The 17,252-nt window shown below is 51.9% G+C and overlaps 2 protein-coding genes across 3 annotated transcripts in view; one reads left to right on the forward strand and one right to left on the reverse strand.

Annotated features, from left to right (window-relative positions):
- Nucleotides 1–40: 40 nt before the first annotated feature.
- PPM1G (protein phosphatase, Mg2+/Mn2+ dependent 1G) lies at nucleotides 41–14,082 on the reverse strand. The gene is made up of 10 exons (XM_085057350.1): nucleotides 13,817–14,082; nucleotides 9,596–9,665; nucleotides 6,307–6,392; nucleotides 5,839–5,971; nucleotides 4,032–4,501; nucleotides 3,477–3,614; nucleotides 2,486–2,720; nucleotides 1,313–1,442; nucleotides 1,073–1,175; nucleotides 41–724 (listed from the first exon to the last, which is right to left on the reverse strand). Exons 1-10 carry the CDS (start codon nucleotides 13,934–13,936, stop codon nucleotides 530–532), a joined length of 1,680 nt encoding a protein of 559 aa, XP_084913476.1. The 5' UTR covers nucleotides 13,937–14,082; the 3' UTR covers nucleotides 41–529.
- A 349-nt stretch (nucleotides 14,083–14,431) lies between these two features.
- The window catches only part of NRBP1 (nuclear receptor binding protein 1), a 34,989-nt gene continuing 32,168 nt past the window's right edge, over nucleotides 14,432–17,252 (forward strand). For both annotated transcript variants that reach the window (XM_085057351.1, XM_085057352.1), the window contains exons 1-2: nucleotides 14,432–14,616; nucleotides 14,820–15,039. In XM_085057351.1, coding sequence (XP_084913477.1) covers nucleotides 14,836–15,039 — 204 coding nt within the window. In that variant the 5' untranslated portion in view covers nucleotides 14,432–14,616; nucleotides 14,820–14,835. The remainder of the gene's footprint in view (nucleotides 14,617–14,819; nucleotides 15,040–17,252) is intronic.

Below are 17,252 nucleotides of genomic sequence, written 5' to 3' on the forward strand. Positions count from 1 at the left end.
CTCCCCCCTCCAGGAAAGAGCCAAGAACCAAGACCACAGCTGCATTTTCTGGTCTTTTAGTTTGAAAAAAGTATTGATTGAAAGTGTACAACCGAACATGGCGTGGCTGCAGCACCACCACCAGATTGTTTCACAAATAAAAACAGAAAGGGCCTTAAATAATTGGGTGCAGATTAAAAAAACCTCAACAGTGAAAAAGTTCTTCCCTCCAAACGGAAATTCACAGGCACAGAAATGGCAACAACCACATGGAGACAATGGGGGGACATCCTCCTCCTCCTCCTCATCACGGGCTCTGCACTGCAGCGCTCCCAGGCGCAGCTCCGTCCTTGCTCCCTCTTTGGAATGGTTACGGATGAACAGTGCGATATGCCCTCGCTAACCAGACCCGCCCCCACCCCCCGACCAGGACACGGACAAACAAGGCCTCTGCTAAGGCTAAAAAAAGGACAAGACTTGGAGTCTTGATTTCAGCATGGGTAAGAAACAAGAGTCTGGTGAGCACAGCCCAGTCTCCAGGTGGGCCCTGCTACTCCAGTTTGGCCTTCTTGGTGCTGTCCCCACCGTTCTCCTCTGCTGGTGCTGCCGCCTCCCCCACTTTCCGTTTCCCACTCTCGGCAGGTGGGTGTGTGTTACGGGGTTTGAAGCTGATAATGATGCAGGTCATGTTATCGCAGCCGGTGCCATCCCCTGAGGTGTCTGGAGCCAAGCACTGATCCAGCAGCTGGGGAGGTACAGGGCACATCAGCAGAGAGCATAGACATACACTGGGACCACCCTAAGGCAGTGGGCCCATTCCAGCACCCGACAGTGGCTCAGGGGCAGCCAGGTCAGACCTGTACAGGATGAATCAAATGCTGGTCCCACCAGACAAGGGACAGAAATGGCCTCGGCAGCCCCAGGTTTCTGAATGTGGGCAAAAACTCCTTTGACTGGACAGCACCCCTGAGGTCAGATACTGGCTGGAGTCCCCAGGGTACCCATCTGAGGGAGTGGGAGGGCAGAGCCAGGCACCGAGCTGGGCTGCAGGAACACGATGTTACTGAAGGGACAACGGAGCTCCAGATCTTACCTCTTCTACAATGGAGGAGAGTGGTCGCAGGGCTCCATTCTCATCCTTTTGGGTGATCTTCGACTGGATGAAATCCACCACTTCCTGGCTGCTCATCACATTCCTGCAGAGCAGAGAGGTCAGAAGGGCAGGTGAAGGGAGCACACATGCCATAGTGTCCAACAGGCCTTCCTCAGGCCGTTCTGGAGAAAGGCCAGAGCAGTGATGCCCCAGAGGCACATCAGCTCCCTCACTACTCACCAGATTCCATCACAGGCAATGACCATGAAGTCATGGTCATCATTTATTGTCAGCACTTTGATGTCAGGCAAGGCAGAGATCATCTGCTCTTCTGGAGGGAGGTTCTTGTTCCGCTTGTAGAAGTGATCCCCTGTGGTGGGGAGGAAGATGTCTGGGCACAGGCAGTGCTGCCTGCCCTGGACAATTAGCAGCACTGCCCTGCCAAAGGGCATTCCCAGTGGGATCAGCAAGTACTCCCACAACCTGGCAATCAGGCTACAGGCAATGAGGCAGAGGAACCATTGCAGGTTCCAGGTGGAAGCTCTGGCAAGCCCCAGGAAGACGAGCCTTGGCCAGCTCAGCCTCCCTTCACTCCAAACCAAGTGCCCCTTCCCCAGCTTCTGAGGCAACATCAGGCCAACAGCACACAGCATCTGTCAACTCTGAAGAGGCTGTGGCTGCCTCATCCCTGGAAGTGCTCAAGGCCAGGCTGGATGGGGCCTGGAGTAATCTGGTCTAGTGAAGGTATACCTGCCCATAGCAGGGGCTGGAATTGATTGAGCTTTAAGGTTCCTCCCAACCCAAACTACTCCAGGGTTCATTTTATGATTCAAAGCTTTACTTGAGAAAATGCCCTCAGCTCTGGCTAGCAGCTTATCAGGAATCCCATCCAATGAAGGGACTTCCAGGGCCACCACAAAATAGCAGGTGGGAATGCCAGTGTCTCCCTAGATAAACTCATTTCCATTCTAAAGGTGTTTTTATATCTTTACACTAAGATAATGATTTCAGTGGTTCTGCACACGTACAGATGAACAAAACCCTCAGACTGCCATGAAGCCAGGTTCCCAGGAAGCAACACACCAAGGTTCCTCAATAAGCCAGTAAGCAGGAAAAGCCCTGTTCCAAAGGCAGCTGCCTGGTTTTGGGACAGTTTACATGAGGTGGTTTCTGACAACCCAGCTGCTGGCACTACAGCCTGGGAGATGGCATATGCTGCTTTCCACTAATGTTTAACTGTTTCATGGCCATTTTCTCCAATTAGACTGAAATCTTCCATCAAATATTGAAGAGGTTTTACTCATCTCATTAAAAATTGTTCCATAATATCAGTGGCTGGCAGTGCTGCGAGCATGGCTGTCCCGAGGCCGGTGCTCCAAGGCCAGGCCTGCCAGCATGCCCCCTCCTGCTTACCGATGGCCCTGGAGAGGTTGAGGCCACCGTTCACCCTTCCGTCCATGGTGACCTTGCCACCAGCATTCTTTATCCTGGCCAGCTCCACCTCATCCTCTGGCTTGTGGTCATATGACATGTCAACAGCCTTGCCGCCCTCCGACACGACACAGCGCGAGTCCCCAGCATTGGCCACAATCAACTGCTTGCCCCGGATGAGCGCCACGACAGCGGTGGTCCCACTGTCTGAGCCAGGCTGCAAGAGACAAAATTTTGGTGAGATTCCTTTCTCTCTCTGTCTGTCATGTCACTAAGGGAACCAGTACCAGCTGCCAGAGCCCCAGCAGTGTCCCAGATCTTGGAGTGCTGCATCTCACCCTATAAGCACACATGGAACAATGGACAAAGCCCAAGGGAAGTGGGAAATAGCAAGAGCGTGTTCACTGAGGGGTGGGTCAGGCAACACCTCTGTCCCAGCCTCATGCAGCTCAGTAAGTCAGGATTCTCTGGCGTTCGACATGTCCGTACCTTCCACTCTAACGTGCTAATTACAGCCCCAGCCCAGCTCGAGCACATCCTTGCTGCAAGCCAGGACATCTCCCCAAAGGGAGAAACTTGGAAGCCATGTCCCCATGAACCTAACCTGGGTGCGTGGCCTGCCTGATTGTGCTGCCACGGGCTGAAGAGCCACTGCCCTGGCCTGGTGAGGAGTGATGCTGTGCTCTGGAGCAGTGGTGCCAGCAGAGCCCTCCTGTTCCTGTCCCATGCTCTCCCCCCACACCACTTTCCAAGCACTCCACACCAGGATCAGCCTCTTCAATCTTAACCTGCTGTCCAGATCCAGGCCCATCCCTCAGATTCTGCACAAACCCAGGCTTCCAGCAGCTCCCTCAGTCCCAGGAGAGCGCACAGGGTGTTCTATCCCCATCTGAACAGGAACAATGCCTAGCTGAGTCTCCCAAGTGCCCCTGGCTCCATGCTAAGCTGCAGAACACAAAAACAGCATGTGCACCTCCTCTTTCCCCTCCATGCCCGGTAACAACATTTCCTCCTCTTCATCCTCATCCTCCTCTGCTTCTTCAGTGTCATCTTCATCATCTTCATTCTCTGCCTCTTCACTGCTGTAACCATCCTCATCCTCACTGCATTCCTACAAGAAAGAGATATCACAGAAGTCACACAGGACACTTGGTGCTGTCCCCCTGCTGGTCCCTCCATCCTGGGGACCAATGATCAGTTTTCCCAGAGGTGTGAGGTGACCTGGCACGTGTCCCCCACACTTGATGGCTACAACCAGAGCAGCTGCTATAACTACAGCAATGGATGAAGGGATGGTGCATGCAGCAGGACCAAGGGGTGTCGGCTATGGCTGCTGCAGGATGAGGGTGTGTCCTTCAGGGTTAGCTCAACAATCCAAACATTCCCATGGGATGGCCTCAAAGGATCAGCCTGAAATACCTGCTCCTAGGACACACCTAGGATGAGCCAGAGGCTCGTCTCAAGTACCACCATAAGCAATGCATTCTGCCCAGCCAGAAGGCCACTCTGTCCCAGTGCTGTTTCCTACCTCACTGTCTTCCTCCTCTTCCTCAACCTCATCTGACTCATCCTCACTGTCCTCAAAAAATTTGGATTTGGTTGTGCGCTGGGGCTTTCCCGTAGAGGAGCAGGAGGGCCCGGCCTCCCCAGTAGAAGAGGTGACGGCCTCGTCACCTTTGCCTAGTTCAGGCTTCTGCAGAGCAGGGCTGTTGCCTCCAGCGCTGGCTTTGTCTGAGGTGGAGGAAATACCCGTGATTTCTTCATCTGGCTTCCCGTTCTTCCTCTCCTTGTGGTCAGGAAGCTCCCCTGGGTCAGCCTCTCCATTCATATTTGACTCCCCATCATGCTGCTTGCCTGTCCCCTCCATAGCGTTATCCCCAGCTGCAGCTACAGACTTGGCTTTGAGGTTCTTGGTGCAGTTTTGTCCATAACGTGTGAGAAGCTCCTCGATGGTCATTGTGGCTTCCTCATGCAGAAGAGCAGCTTCCTCATTATCCACTGTAAACAGAAAAGGAAGGGGGCAAGGACAGAGAGGGTCAAAGAACAGGATACCCACCACACTGGGTCCTGTGGTGAGCTGTCCCAGCTGAGGCTGCTGCAGGCAGAGTTCCAGCAGTGCTCTCCAGGCTGACTCAGCACACAGCCAGGCCTGCTCCCTCCCACAGCTTCCAGGTGCTGCAGGTGAGCAGGATGGGAACAGCAAGGTCACGGTTCTGACCATGGCACAGCCTGCCAGTGCCCCAGACCCAGTGCTCCCTGGCCAACTGACAGCACCACAGAGTGTTTTCACTAGGTGTAAGGGCTGGGGGTAGCACAGTGTTCACATGAGGTGTGCAGCTGAGGGGCTAGAGCCTCACTTTCCCAAACATAGGCTCCTTGGAAGCCACAGGGAAGCAGTTGCCACTTTCATGTGTAGATTCGGTCATTAATGTTACAGCTGAGAACAAGAAGAGAGTAACTGCTCCATGGGCTTGAAACACCACAGGGTTCTCCACCAACTGCCACTTGGACAGGTACAACAGGTGAGAGCACGCAGCTTTGGACTGTGACTGCAGTATATCCCAAGTGGGACTAGACAGAAAGTGGGATGACTTTCCCCAGTGACCACAAGCCAGTGACCGCTGCTTTCCTACTGACATCCTCCCCTTGCATATAGTTTGCTTTGCTATTTAATCACAAAAGGAAAACAGTAATAGATATCCCAAATGCTCCTGAAAATACCGAACAAAAAGACAACTCAGCCAAACACCCACTTCATCCCTATCAGCTGGAGAAAAAGAACCAAGAAATTCAGCATTTGAGGACTAATATATTGTTCAAAGTGGTAGGATTGCCTTGCATCTGGCCTCAAGGCTGGTCACAAGGTACTCAGCGAGAGCAGCACAGGATTCCACCCCAGGAAACACCTCCTGGGCTGGCAGTCACTTGCTGGTGGACACTTGCTTCTTTGTGGGAAGAAGAATTGCTGAAGAGACCAGAATCTGCTTCAATCCTACCTGCAGCTGGTGGCTGCCACCACATCATTTCCCTTCCACAACTGAGCCCAGCTCAAAGTTCCTGACACATCCTGGAAACCTCCACCACATGGAGGAAGCCCTATAGAAAAGGGTGACGGACTGGTTGGTTATCCATAGCATTAAGCTCCCAAATTGGTAAGGGCTCTCCTAGCACCAGCCCAAAGCCATGGACAATGCTGAGGGGCAGTAGCTCAACTCAGCCAAAATTTAACTGAGAAACTGGGACAGAAAACACTGTGCCCAAGGCGGCCTGACCCTGCTGCTCTATGTCCCTGTCCTGGAGCTGCAGCCTTGTCTGTTCAGTGGCATCTGACTTACCATCATCTTCATCAGCAACTTTCTCCTTCTCATCTTCATCATCCTGTGGCCGCCCAGCCATTTGAGAGAGCTCCTTAATCACCTCCTCTGTGGTGAGCTTGGCATCAATGGCCAAGAATGCATCTTCCAGGGCCTATGTATGAACACAGACATGAATGGGCAGCTGTCCCTTCTCTATGGGATGTCTGCCTGCCATACTGTACAATCCAGTCTCTTCCAGCATGCACATGATAACAAATCACAGCAGGGCTGCAGCTGGCAGGGACCTCCAGGGTTCTCCTGATGTGACTCCCTGCTCCAGCACAGACACCCAGAGTCAGTTGCCCAGAACTATGCCCAGACAGGTTCTGAACAGCTCCAAGGATGGAGACTCCATCACCTCCCTGGATCACCCACACCCAACTGGGTACTGACACAAGGGCTTTCCTCCGTGTTGGCACTTAGTCCAGGGCAGAGTTGGCCCCTTACCTTTTGCAATTTGCCTTCCTTGTATGCCTTCTGGTCTTTGATGATCTCAGGGAGGTACTTGGCACAGTACAGGGCAACTTCTTCTCCTGAAAAAGAGCAGAAATCACTTAAAGAGGCTCGTCCTCCCAGACAGAACATGCTCTTGAGTAACTGAATTTCTGAGGTAAATCCTGGGACACAAACCAGAGCGGCTTTCAACACAGAATGGTGACATAGCAGCTGAGTTCAGGGATCCTGCTCACACCTTCCCAATAGGATGTGCAGATGGGCCCTGGCAAACCTAAAAAAGCTCCAAACCACCAGGTTTGGCTGACACTGTGAGCTTCCCAAGAGAGAGCTTAGGCCCATGATGACATTTAGGCCAACTCTTTAGATCTAGCCTACCTAGAAATCTCTAATTTCACATGTCAGTGCAAGCAGAAGGAAAGGGAAGCTTTTGCTCACTGTAGGCTCTCTAGGAGCATTAAGAATATGCAGTGAGCACATAAAAAAGTGTTCTGTGTTCTAGTGTGTGTTCCAGACTAATGTCAATGGGATTCCAGAGATTGAGATGAACCTTTCAGGAGACAGGGCAGTCACCTTGGTACAGGAAAGAGCACAGCAAGATAAACAGCAGCCAGAACACCGTGCTGAGAGCACAGGGGATAACAAAGACTGAGACACAACTCAAGTCAAGTGTCCATCCTAGAATGGCTGAGAGACTTTTAAAAGCCAGAACCTCCCCCAGCTTGGTAAGTAATGATGTCACGCATGAAATAGGGCATGGGAGGCATTTATTGTGATCTTGAAGGTGCTATTAAGAGAGGAGGAAGAGTAAACAGTGAGGGATGATGAATTTCTGTAGTTTATCTTCAACAGAGCCAGAAAGAGTAGTGTGAGTTGTAAGAGATCAGACTAACCATTGAGGTTTCTATATGGGCAAAGAACAGTGTAGGACACAGGAACCTGGCTCACACCTTATGAAAAAGAAAAATTAGAGCCAGAAACTGAGAAACAAATGAAATGACTGCACAGAAATAGGAAGAGAAGCAGGGCAGGCTGCAGGCAGGTGGAGGGTCCCACTGCAGGGTCCAGGAACATCTTGTGGCTGTGCTGGACCAGCCATTCCCTGACACAGCACAAAGAAGGAGCAGTGTGGGTGGCTGAGCACAGCACTGCAGAGCCTACCTGCACCTGGAGCTTTCCTGTGGCTGTAGGTACAACCAGAGCCACATCAGTCCTGTAGCCTGAAGGAAAGAAACCCTTTGCACACAGAAGGGTTTTCCACAGGATGGAATAGCCACACAATTCCTGATCTTCCTGCTGCACATCCCAACTTCCCTGTCCTTCTCCAAGCCCAACAGAGGGTGTGCAGGCAGCCGGGTAGGACAAGGAGTTGTGCACAGAGGAGCAAAGCTCTGTGAAGGAATGGGGAGCAGGGGAAGTGAGGGGAAAGCAGCAGCCAGCCATCAGTTCAGCAAAGGGAGAGGCAAAGGGAATGAAGGGGGAAGAGAAGTGGGGAGACAAGACCGGGGAAGACAGGGGGAAGAGCAAGCAGACAAGGGACTTTTCCGCACCTGCAGAGAAGGGATCGAGTGGCTATTGACAGAGCCAAACAGCAAAATGATTGCTGCTACATAGTGCTGCAAAGCATTCCATGGTACAGATCCAGGGAACAAACAGACTGGGTCTGACACAGGAACACTGGAGAGGACCTGTGACAAGTGCTTAGAGTGACAAGACAAGAGGAAACGGCACCACACTAACAGAGGGCAGTGCTAGATGGGATATCAGGGAGAAAGTCCTGCCTGTGAGGGTCATGAGGCCCTGGCCATTCTGTGTTTTCTCTACAAAAACCTCTTGGAGGAAGCTGAAAAATTGTTAATTGTCTCCATGAGGTGGAAACTGAAGGACAGCAATGGCCTCAGTGCAGAGCCCAAGTGCCAGATGAGGCTCAAGGTCAGCATTTGAATAACAGATCTCAGTCAAACTCCACCAAACTACAGAGCCCAGTGAACAGCAGGACCCAAGACCAGCCTTTAATAGGTACAGCACAAAAAAAGAGCATGGTGTGTGTCAGGTAAACTGATCTCTCTGCACACTCTAAGATGAAGATCAGGAAAAAAAAATTCACAACATGAAATACATAGATGACATCTTTGGAAGAACTACTTGCTACATATGTAGCAGTGACAGTCACAAACTGGCCACTGCATCATAGAGCCAATGAACAGGAGGAGAAAACAGGCAGTTTAGTTCACTTACTCCACAGATATTTTCAAAAAGCTTTCAAATAAATCATCAAATGTTTTCCATACTAAGCTGCCACGGGAAAAGCAAGGAGCATAAAGCACGGGAAAAGCAGAATGGAGGATGGCCACTGGGAGAGCTCCTTGAGAAGCTATGTTGTTCAAGATCTACATAAATTAGCAGGAAAAGAGGTCAGTAAAACATGATGGATCACTCAGAATGATAAAAATTAAAATAATTTGCAAGATTTAGCATCAGGATCTTGACCTCTTACGTGATATTGGCAGAGAAAATTCTGTAATATTACAATAATATTTAATAGCAATATTCAGTCATACAGAGCAGAGTCATACAGCAGCAGAGACAAGCCTAGGGCTCCTCTGACTGGAGAAAAGGACATGGAGTCCAAAATGGTAAAAGTGAAAAGTACTACCAGAGTGATTATTCACTCATTCCTTGTAAGTGTTATGGATACTGTGAAATTATCAGGCAGCAGAATTTACCATATCTTTTTCAAATAATGATTCTATGCAACATGCATTGTGCAAACAATCACCAAATACAGAAACCTGCTTGAATTACACTCTAGACAAATTTGCAAAGATTTAGTTCATCCAGAAGACTCCAGCATGTCTCCAGGACAGAAAGGCTGCAATCTCCAGTTTAGGGAACCCTTTACCTGGGGAATGGATCTGCCTGTTCTGATTTTCACACTTTCCATGGGCAATCACCAGAACACACTGCTTAGAGTAAATCTCAGGTGATTTTTCCTACCACTTTTTCTTCAGCGACTCCCCTGCCCAGCTTATCCACCATATAAACAGCCATTCTCAAAAGATATAAAAGATGAAATGCATATCTCATTTCAATTTCAGATCAAACCTTGACCTTCCTTCTAGAACCCCTAAGAAGTTCAGAACTTCCGTTCATGGTATCTATCAAAGAAAACGCTTCCCATCAAAGAGCAGAATTCCTAACAATAGATGGATGCCCCAGCAGCTGTGGACAGCCCACAGGGGTCACACTGAAGGACAGGACAGAGCAAAGCGGCCGCAGTTACCTCCATGTCCATCGTAGACAGAGAACATGGCTGTTTCACTGTCCAGCTCGGGAATGCAGTTGTGGGCATCCTGCAAGAGAGAGCAAAGGTCTGGAATGACAGGGATTGCATTAGACCCACAGAAAATCATAGAACCATGGATTTGTTTGGTTTGGAAAAGCCCTCTGAGACCACCAAGTCCAACCATTCCCCCAGCACTGCCAACCCAAAATACTGTCCCATGCCCCCAAGTGCCACATCCACACAGCTTTTAAATCCCTCTAGGGATGAAGACTCCACTCTTGCCCTGGCCAGCCGGTGCCAGGGCTGGACAAACCTTTCCCTGGAGAAATTGCTCACAAAAAATTGCTCGCTTGAACCTCCCCTGGTACAGCTTGAGGCTGCTTCCTCTTGTCCTGTCTGTTGTTCACTGAGAGACAAGCACGACCCCCACATACCTGCACCCTCCTGTCAAGGAGTTGTAGAGAGTGAGAAGGTCCCTCCGAGCCTCTTTTTCTCCAGGCTGAGCCCTCCCCAACTCCCTCCACCACTCCTCATCAGACTAGTGCTCCAGACCCTTCCCCAGTTCTATTCCCATCTCTAGACAAAGCACAAAGGTCAACACATAAGCCATTTACACTGCACAGCTCTTCTCTCCACAAGGTCTCTGTAGAACAGCCAGCTTTGAGAAAGGCACCCCCCTGATTTTACAGCCAAATGCCTGAACTTCTTCCCCTATGGGTAAGTAAACCCACTTTAGCTATTGCAACACAGAGCCTGGAACAGACAGCCAGGCTGAACCTTTCTTCTAAGCCCTTCCCCTGCCCAGCTAACCTCCTGACAGTCCTTCAAGTCCAGCCCTCACCCACCACCTCACCATCTGACACATTCCACATGCTTGTGTTCAGGAAGAACGTGTATCCTGTGATATGTTCAACAATGTGATCTTCCCTGTGGTTCATCACCTTAAATGTGCTACAGTTGCCCCAAAACACTGTGCTTATTCCAGGATAGTTGGCTCAAATATCTGGATGTGTCCATGCTGCCAGCAATATTCCAAAATTTACACACACAGAACTAGATCACAGCCCAGCTACCACTGAGCTCTACTGCTTTTTTTATGTACGAATCTTGGATAAGGTCTCTTCGGTCCCCAGAGTCCCAGTGTCTTGTTAAAAATGAACTTTATTCCTTGCTCAGGAAAACAGGAACAGAGAGGTTCTGGATTTATGCAGCACTCATTGCAATGGAACTGCTGGTACTGGGATGAAAAGAGCTTCTGAACAGGCAAGTGACCATTTGAGTTCAAAATGAGTAATGACTGAATGGCAGTGCAGGAAATTTCCCCAGCCCTCACTGGAGAGAGCAAATGAAAACAAGGATAAACCAAAAAGCAGCATTTTAATGCTCACTCTTCTGAGCATTCGCAGAAGCCAGCAAGACAGTGAACCACCAACACAGTAACTGGGATAAGTCCCAGGTGGCCAAACAGCAGTGTAATTAAAGAGATACAAATGCTGCTAGGGAGAAAATCCAGCACTAGCACCAAAAATGGTCTGTACTGCCCTTTCTGAGCCCCCATTGGAGCCTGTCGTGATCTGTCCCCTCACTGAGCCCATACCCTGACGGGGCAAATGGGCATGGCTGGCACATGCAGGAAAAAGGGCTCAACTCCCACACTGTACATGGGGCTTGCTCTGCCCTGCTCCAAGCATGACTGCTGGTTGCTCTGCACACAAGGCAAAGCCAGGTCCTGGCACTGCCAATGCCACAAGCAGAGCAGCAAGACCACCACATGCTGCCAGTTACCAGCCTCCAGCCCAGCCCCCAGCCCTGGTCAGTGAGTTGCAGTGACTGTCCTCTGAGTGACTGTGATCTTGCACGCTGCAAGAGTTCACAGAAGTTCCAAAAGTCCACTCCCTGCTATCCAGCCTTCTGGGATCCCTCATTCTCCCCAGTCACCTGAATGATTACTATAACTGTGGTGTAAAAGTGTGTCTGAAACATTAAACATGCAGCTCAGTTGAAATCAGCAAGCAAATTAATAAATTAACCTGAGAGTTAATTTACCAAATCTCCATATTTTGAACCAAACTCTTTCAATTTTTGAAGCAAGGGCTTTTGTTCTGAACCTGGGAGAGGAATGAAGCTGAAAAATAAGGCTGTTGGCGTTTTACTGTGGGGGTATGGTCAAAACAGGAGCAAAGAGTGTGGAGAGGCCCCATCCAACCACATCCTGTGCCTACCACTGTATCCCAGAGCGCTCCTCTGGACCACAAAACTGACTTCAGCCTTTTTCTTTGTTGCTTCTACTACCTAATACAAGGCGGGTTTTGTATCTTTATGCTTTGGGTCCCTCATCTGTCCCAAACATTTCCTTACTCTCAAAGCAACCTCTCTGGACTAAGTTACAGTATTTCTTCAGAGCCCTGTATATCCATCTCACTTGGAGGCTCCTAAAACCCAAGTACAAGGTGACAAAAAGCTCCTTTACACCCAAAATACCTGTGTCTTACCACATGCACACCCTGTCTGACTTTACCAACACACACAGAACCAGAGCATTAAGCACAAACATTTGCTCAGAACTTTCTCCAAACCTTGCAGAAGAGCAAAAGCGCAATTGAACGTGACAAAAAAGAAAAAACAAACCAAGACAAGACAGAGAGCAGAACACAAGAGTGCTGGAATGCAAGAAAATGGACTGCTCATCTGTGTGCAAAACACACATTTCTCTCCCATCAGGCTCAGAAACAATCTGCAGCAAGTTCAGCTCTTGCCATCTGCTTGTTTCTTGGGATAACTCAACTAAATCACATCCACACTGATGGCCTCAATGATGCCTCTGCCAGCAGGGATAAGCCAGGGATGTTGGGTAGCGCAGAACCCACATCTGCAGCTTGGGGCCTCATCCAGCCTCTGCACAGCTACCAATGACAGCCCTCAAGCGAGTGAAGTTAGAGCCATGCCCCAACTGCGGGAGGGCTGACTGAGCCCACCAGCACTATAAATCAGGGCCACTCTGCTCTCCCTCATCCCAGCCTGGCTCCTTAACACATCCCAGCTTTTTGCAAAGGGATGCCAGACCCATGCCTGCATTTAGCTGCTTACATACGTGTTAATCGCCTTTGAGATTAGACTCAGCACTACATGAATGTCCCTGTGGCATCAGTTCCCTCCTCCAGGGGTCACTGGGAAGGACCAGCTCAGACATTGTCGATCAGTTCAGCACACACACACTCTCAGTGTATCTCAGAAACACAAGTACCAATTTGGCCTCTTCTACCTGAAGAACCAGAGCCCAGGGTTTCACACACAGAAAGGAGGAAACACATCTGGTCACTGGTTTGTCACTTGTACAACTGATGTCCCACTCCAAGAAGTGGTGAAGTGCTTGACAAAATGGCTCATGAACCCTTATCAGCAAAAATTCAATGTCTAATAGCCTGAATAGGACACCCTCTCCAGACCTGCCACAGGGCTATGAACCAGACACTGAGAGAGTAGCTGCAGCAACCAGGATTAATTCTTACAGAACTCAGCTGTTTGCTGGCTGCCCAGAGGTACTCACTCTGGTACTCACAGAAGGTCTGAAGTTCACAGAGCTGCAAGACCAAGCAGCCCCAAACTGCCCTCACACCAACCAGCAGCTTTAAGAGTAGTCCCTGCAGCCTCCTGTACTAGGGGAACACGGGCAAACACCTGGATCCTCAGGCAGGTGTGGGTCTGGTGGTAGCTTATCTGCCCACAACGAGCCCAGCAAAGCCAGGACTGGCAACACGAGAGACCAGCCATGAGAATTCTTCCTACAAATTTCCCTGTAAATAAATAAAAACAGGGAGGAAGCACAGCAAGACACCACCACTTCATTTCAGGGGAGAAAACCAGGCATTTTCCCCGAGAACTTCCCATTTGATTTCACTCAGCACTTCGCCCCAAGCACCAAACGCTCCTTCCCTTTGCTTTTTACCCCGAATTTCTCATTTCTCGTGGGGATTTATCCAGCTGCACGTGTCCCCCACGAACCGGGGGGACTCTCCCCATAGGGGCCGAAACACGCGGCTGCCGTGGGGGATTCGGGGAAGGCTGGGGCGGCACCGGGAAAGGCAGAATGCCCACACTGGCCGAGGAAGGGAGGAGTTGACCGAGAGCCACCGGACCCCCTCGTCATTCGGCGCCGTCGGAGCCTGTCGGCGCCGAATTGCCGCCGTCCCGCCAGCCCCCAGCGCCTCACTCTCTCACCTCCATAGAGACACGCCATCCCTGCATGGCGCTGAATCCGAAGTGCAGCGGGCGCGGCCCGAGCCCGGCGCCGTCCCCGGAGCTCTTCACCGTGTTGGGCTGCGACAAGTAGGCGCCCATTGCGGCCGCGGCGCCCTCGGTCGGCGGCAACCGGACCGGACCGGGGGGCGCGGGCGGAGTGCGGGGGCGGTGGGACCTCTCACCGGCGGGCGGCGACCGGAAGTCGCGCGGCCGGAAGCGCGGCGGCCGGAAGCGCCGACCATAGAGGCACGGCCAGAGCGGCACCGCGGCCCGCTCCGCCCTAGGACTACCCACACGGCCCACCGGGGGCTTCGACCTGCCCTGAGGCTCCTCCGGGAGAACAGCAGACTCAGGCCCGGCAATGCTACCGTCGGTCGGTGCCGCTGGCAGCCACTCGCACAGCTAAAGCTGCGCGCGCTCACAGCTACCTGTGGTATCCCCCGGCCCTCTATATGAGGGAACCTCGCGCACCCAGCATATTATATATGCTCAGTCACGCCCACCGACCAATCAGCGACTTTGGCGGCCCCTCCTCGCACTTTCATTGGGTATTGAACGACGCTGCCCCGTCGCCTTCACGATCTTTCACGGCCCTTCGCGCAGGGCGCCCCCTGTCGTGTGACGCATCTCGGAGTCCCGCCCTTCGGCCATTGGCGGGCGCTGACGCGCCGCTCGCGGCGCTGATTGGCTGCGGCAGAGGCCCCACCCCGCACGGCGCGTTACGCAGCGCGGCGGTTGCGGCGGGGACGTGCTCGGGACCGGGAGCTGCTGCGGGCCCGGTAAGTGCGAGGCCTCCGCCCCTCGCTCTCCGCCGCCCCCTGGACCGGCTAGGTTGGGCACCGCTGGCAGGCCCGGGGCCCGTTCCTGGCTGACAGACCCGGCGGGCGCGGCCCGGTCCGGCCCGGCGGGCCTGGCCCGGCCCGGCCCGGCCCGGCCCGGCCTGGCGTCCCGCTGTGCCTCACGGACCGCTCCTCTCCCGCAGAGTGTGCGACCGCAGCATGTCGGAGGGCGAGTCCAAGCAGGTGCCCAGCAGCGGCTCCGACCCCAAGCCGGAGCCCGCTTCGTCTAGCCCGGGGATGACCTCGGTGTCTGCGCCGGTGACTTCCGCGGCGCCCCCAGAGGAGGAGGAGGAGGAGAGTGAGGACGAGTCCGAGATCCTGGAGGAGTCGCCGTGTGGCCGCTGGCAGAAGCGGCGCGAAGAGGTCAGTACCGGGGATCGGTTCCCGGGACTGGACAGCGGGGGAGCCCGGGCGGGGCCCAGGCGGCCGCTTGTTCCGCTCCTCTGGGTCCTCCTGCCACCTGTCCTCGGGACAGCCGGGCCCTAGAGTGGAGGTCCGTCACGCTCCCGGGAAGCAGGGAGATGGGTGGTCCTTCGCCAGCCGCGGGGCAGCCATTCCTCGGGCCCGGAGCGTCTCGGCTGGAGCACAGCCGGTGATGTCTTCCTTTGCCGCAGGCTGGTGTCACGGTTAGCTGTTGCTGCTGTGGAGTAGGGAGTGGCTCCGGCACACCCGGTGTGCGTCGCATTTCGTAGATCTTTCGCTCTGGGAATGGTGAAGAGCAATGACTGGATATTTCTTGGTGTTCATTGCTGGGGAGTGTAAATAGTACCTGCTGCCGGGGTGGCCGGTTACTTGGGCCAATGACCCAAGCTCAGCTTTTGAATCCTTGCTTTTGCTTTGCTTTGGCGTTTGCAATCAGGATAAAGCACAGTCATTTTACACATGCTTGTTTCTTGGCCTGTCCTACCTGCACCCACAGCTCAGTGTGTCTGCTTGGCAGTGTGCTTTGTGAAGGCACAAGGAGATTAGATCGTATTGTTTGGGATGTATCCCTTTTTCCGTTTATTGCTGGGCTCTGTTTTGCTTCCTGGGGGCTGCTTGCACAAACTGGGTTCTACGCTGTGCTGGCACAGTGCCCCTGCCCTAGCTGGGCAGGCTGTGCAGCCCTGGCAGGTGCTGACAGACAGACAACGTGCTTGCTTCAGCGCTGCGGCACAAATGCTGATGGGGCTTTTCTCAGTTGAGTCAGGGCTGAACATAGGGGTTTGTCTGCTTTGTCTACCACTGCAGAAAGGGCAGTGCAAACCCCAGTAGTGATGAGAGAGACGATTTATTCTAATGTAAATTTGGAGGTCAAAGTAAGGTCAGGGATTCCCCACAGTTTTTCACCTTTGCTTGCTGAGAGCTGTCATGGTTTGGTTCAATGTGAGCCAAACCCTGGCATGGTGTGATTAGAATGTGCCTTTACTGGTGAGGCTCTGCAGGTTGGTTACAAATGTAGCTTTAACATTTTTAAATAAATCTGTTTATTTTTTCCTGTTTTTTAAAAAAATTATGAAGCTCTGGTTCTGTCCTTCACAATATATTCTGTACCTGAAGTGCTTTATGTTTTGCTCTGCGCTGAACTGGCACACGCCGGAGAACAAAGCTAGTTTGTTTGTGTCGTCTTTTCAATGTGTTTTATTCAGTACTAATCATTTTGATACAGAAAGAGAAATTTCCTCTCAGGGTTTTCTGTATTTTCTTACATGACAAGTAAGATTTGGGAAGCTCTAGTGTTTTCTTTGGATTTCAGTTTCCCCTCTGCAGACAAATTAAGGCCCACACAAGAGAAATTAATTGAAATTTTGTTGTGGCTAAGTGATTGTCTTACGGCTTCAGGCTGCCTACCCCCACGGATTGAAGGATGTGCATTGGGGCCACAGAATTATTGAGTGATCTGTGTGAGCTCAGGGCTGCTGTTGCTGAAGCCTTCGCCCATCAAGGCTGCACGGACTGGTGTCTGACTGGGAGTGGCCTCAGCTGCAGCTGTGACCCTGTAGTGAAATCTTGGTGTGTCTCTGGATTTCACACGTGAATTTGTTGTTCAATTAGCCCTGAGCCTGTTGAGAGGCTTTTGTTCCCTGAACTGCATGGCATCAGACTCTCTTTGCTGTCTTAAGCATTTGGGCTGAGCTGCGCTCCGGAATAAACTCTCCCACTGCAGATGTCCTAACATGAAATTTATTTGGAATAATGGCTTTACTTTCTGAGCATCCCAGAGCAGGGCACCCCTTTTCCTGGGGAGGTATGGCAGCTCAGTCCACACTGGTTCTTGTCAGTGCAGTGTGTGAATAGACTCTTTCTTGCTACCTCTCACAGAGAGGTGGTGTTACTCTGTTGAATAAGGATTTGCCGACCTTTCCCCGGTGAGGCAATCCCGATCTTTTATAATAGCAGTATCTCCTGGATGTTGGATTAGGTGGCACCATGGAAGCAATGAGACATAATCTGGAGGGGAATGGGTACACATGATTGTGGAGTGAGACAGTATGTTCTGCCTGTGCTCTGGTACTTCCTGGGTGTGACGTTTTTGTCTGCTTGCTCTGAGTGCCGTGGTCGGGTGTGCGAGTTGAAATGTAATGGCCTTGCATTAA

The sequence above is a fragment of the Lichenostomus cassidix genome, chromosome 3 (genome assembly GCF_008360975.1).
Source record: "Lichenostomus cassidix isolate B80296 chromosome 3, HeHo_3.0, whole genome shotgun sequence".
Lineage (NCBI taxonomy): Eukaryota > Metazoa > Chordata > Aves > Passeriformes > Meliphagidae > Lichenostomus > Lichenostomus cassidix.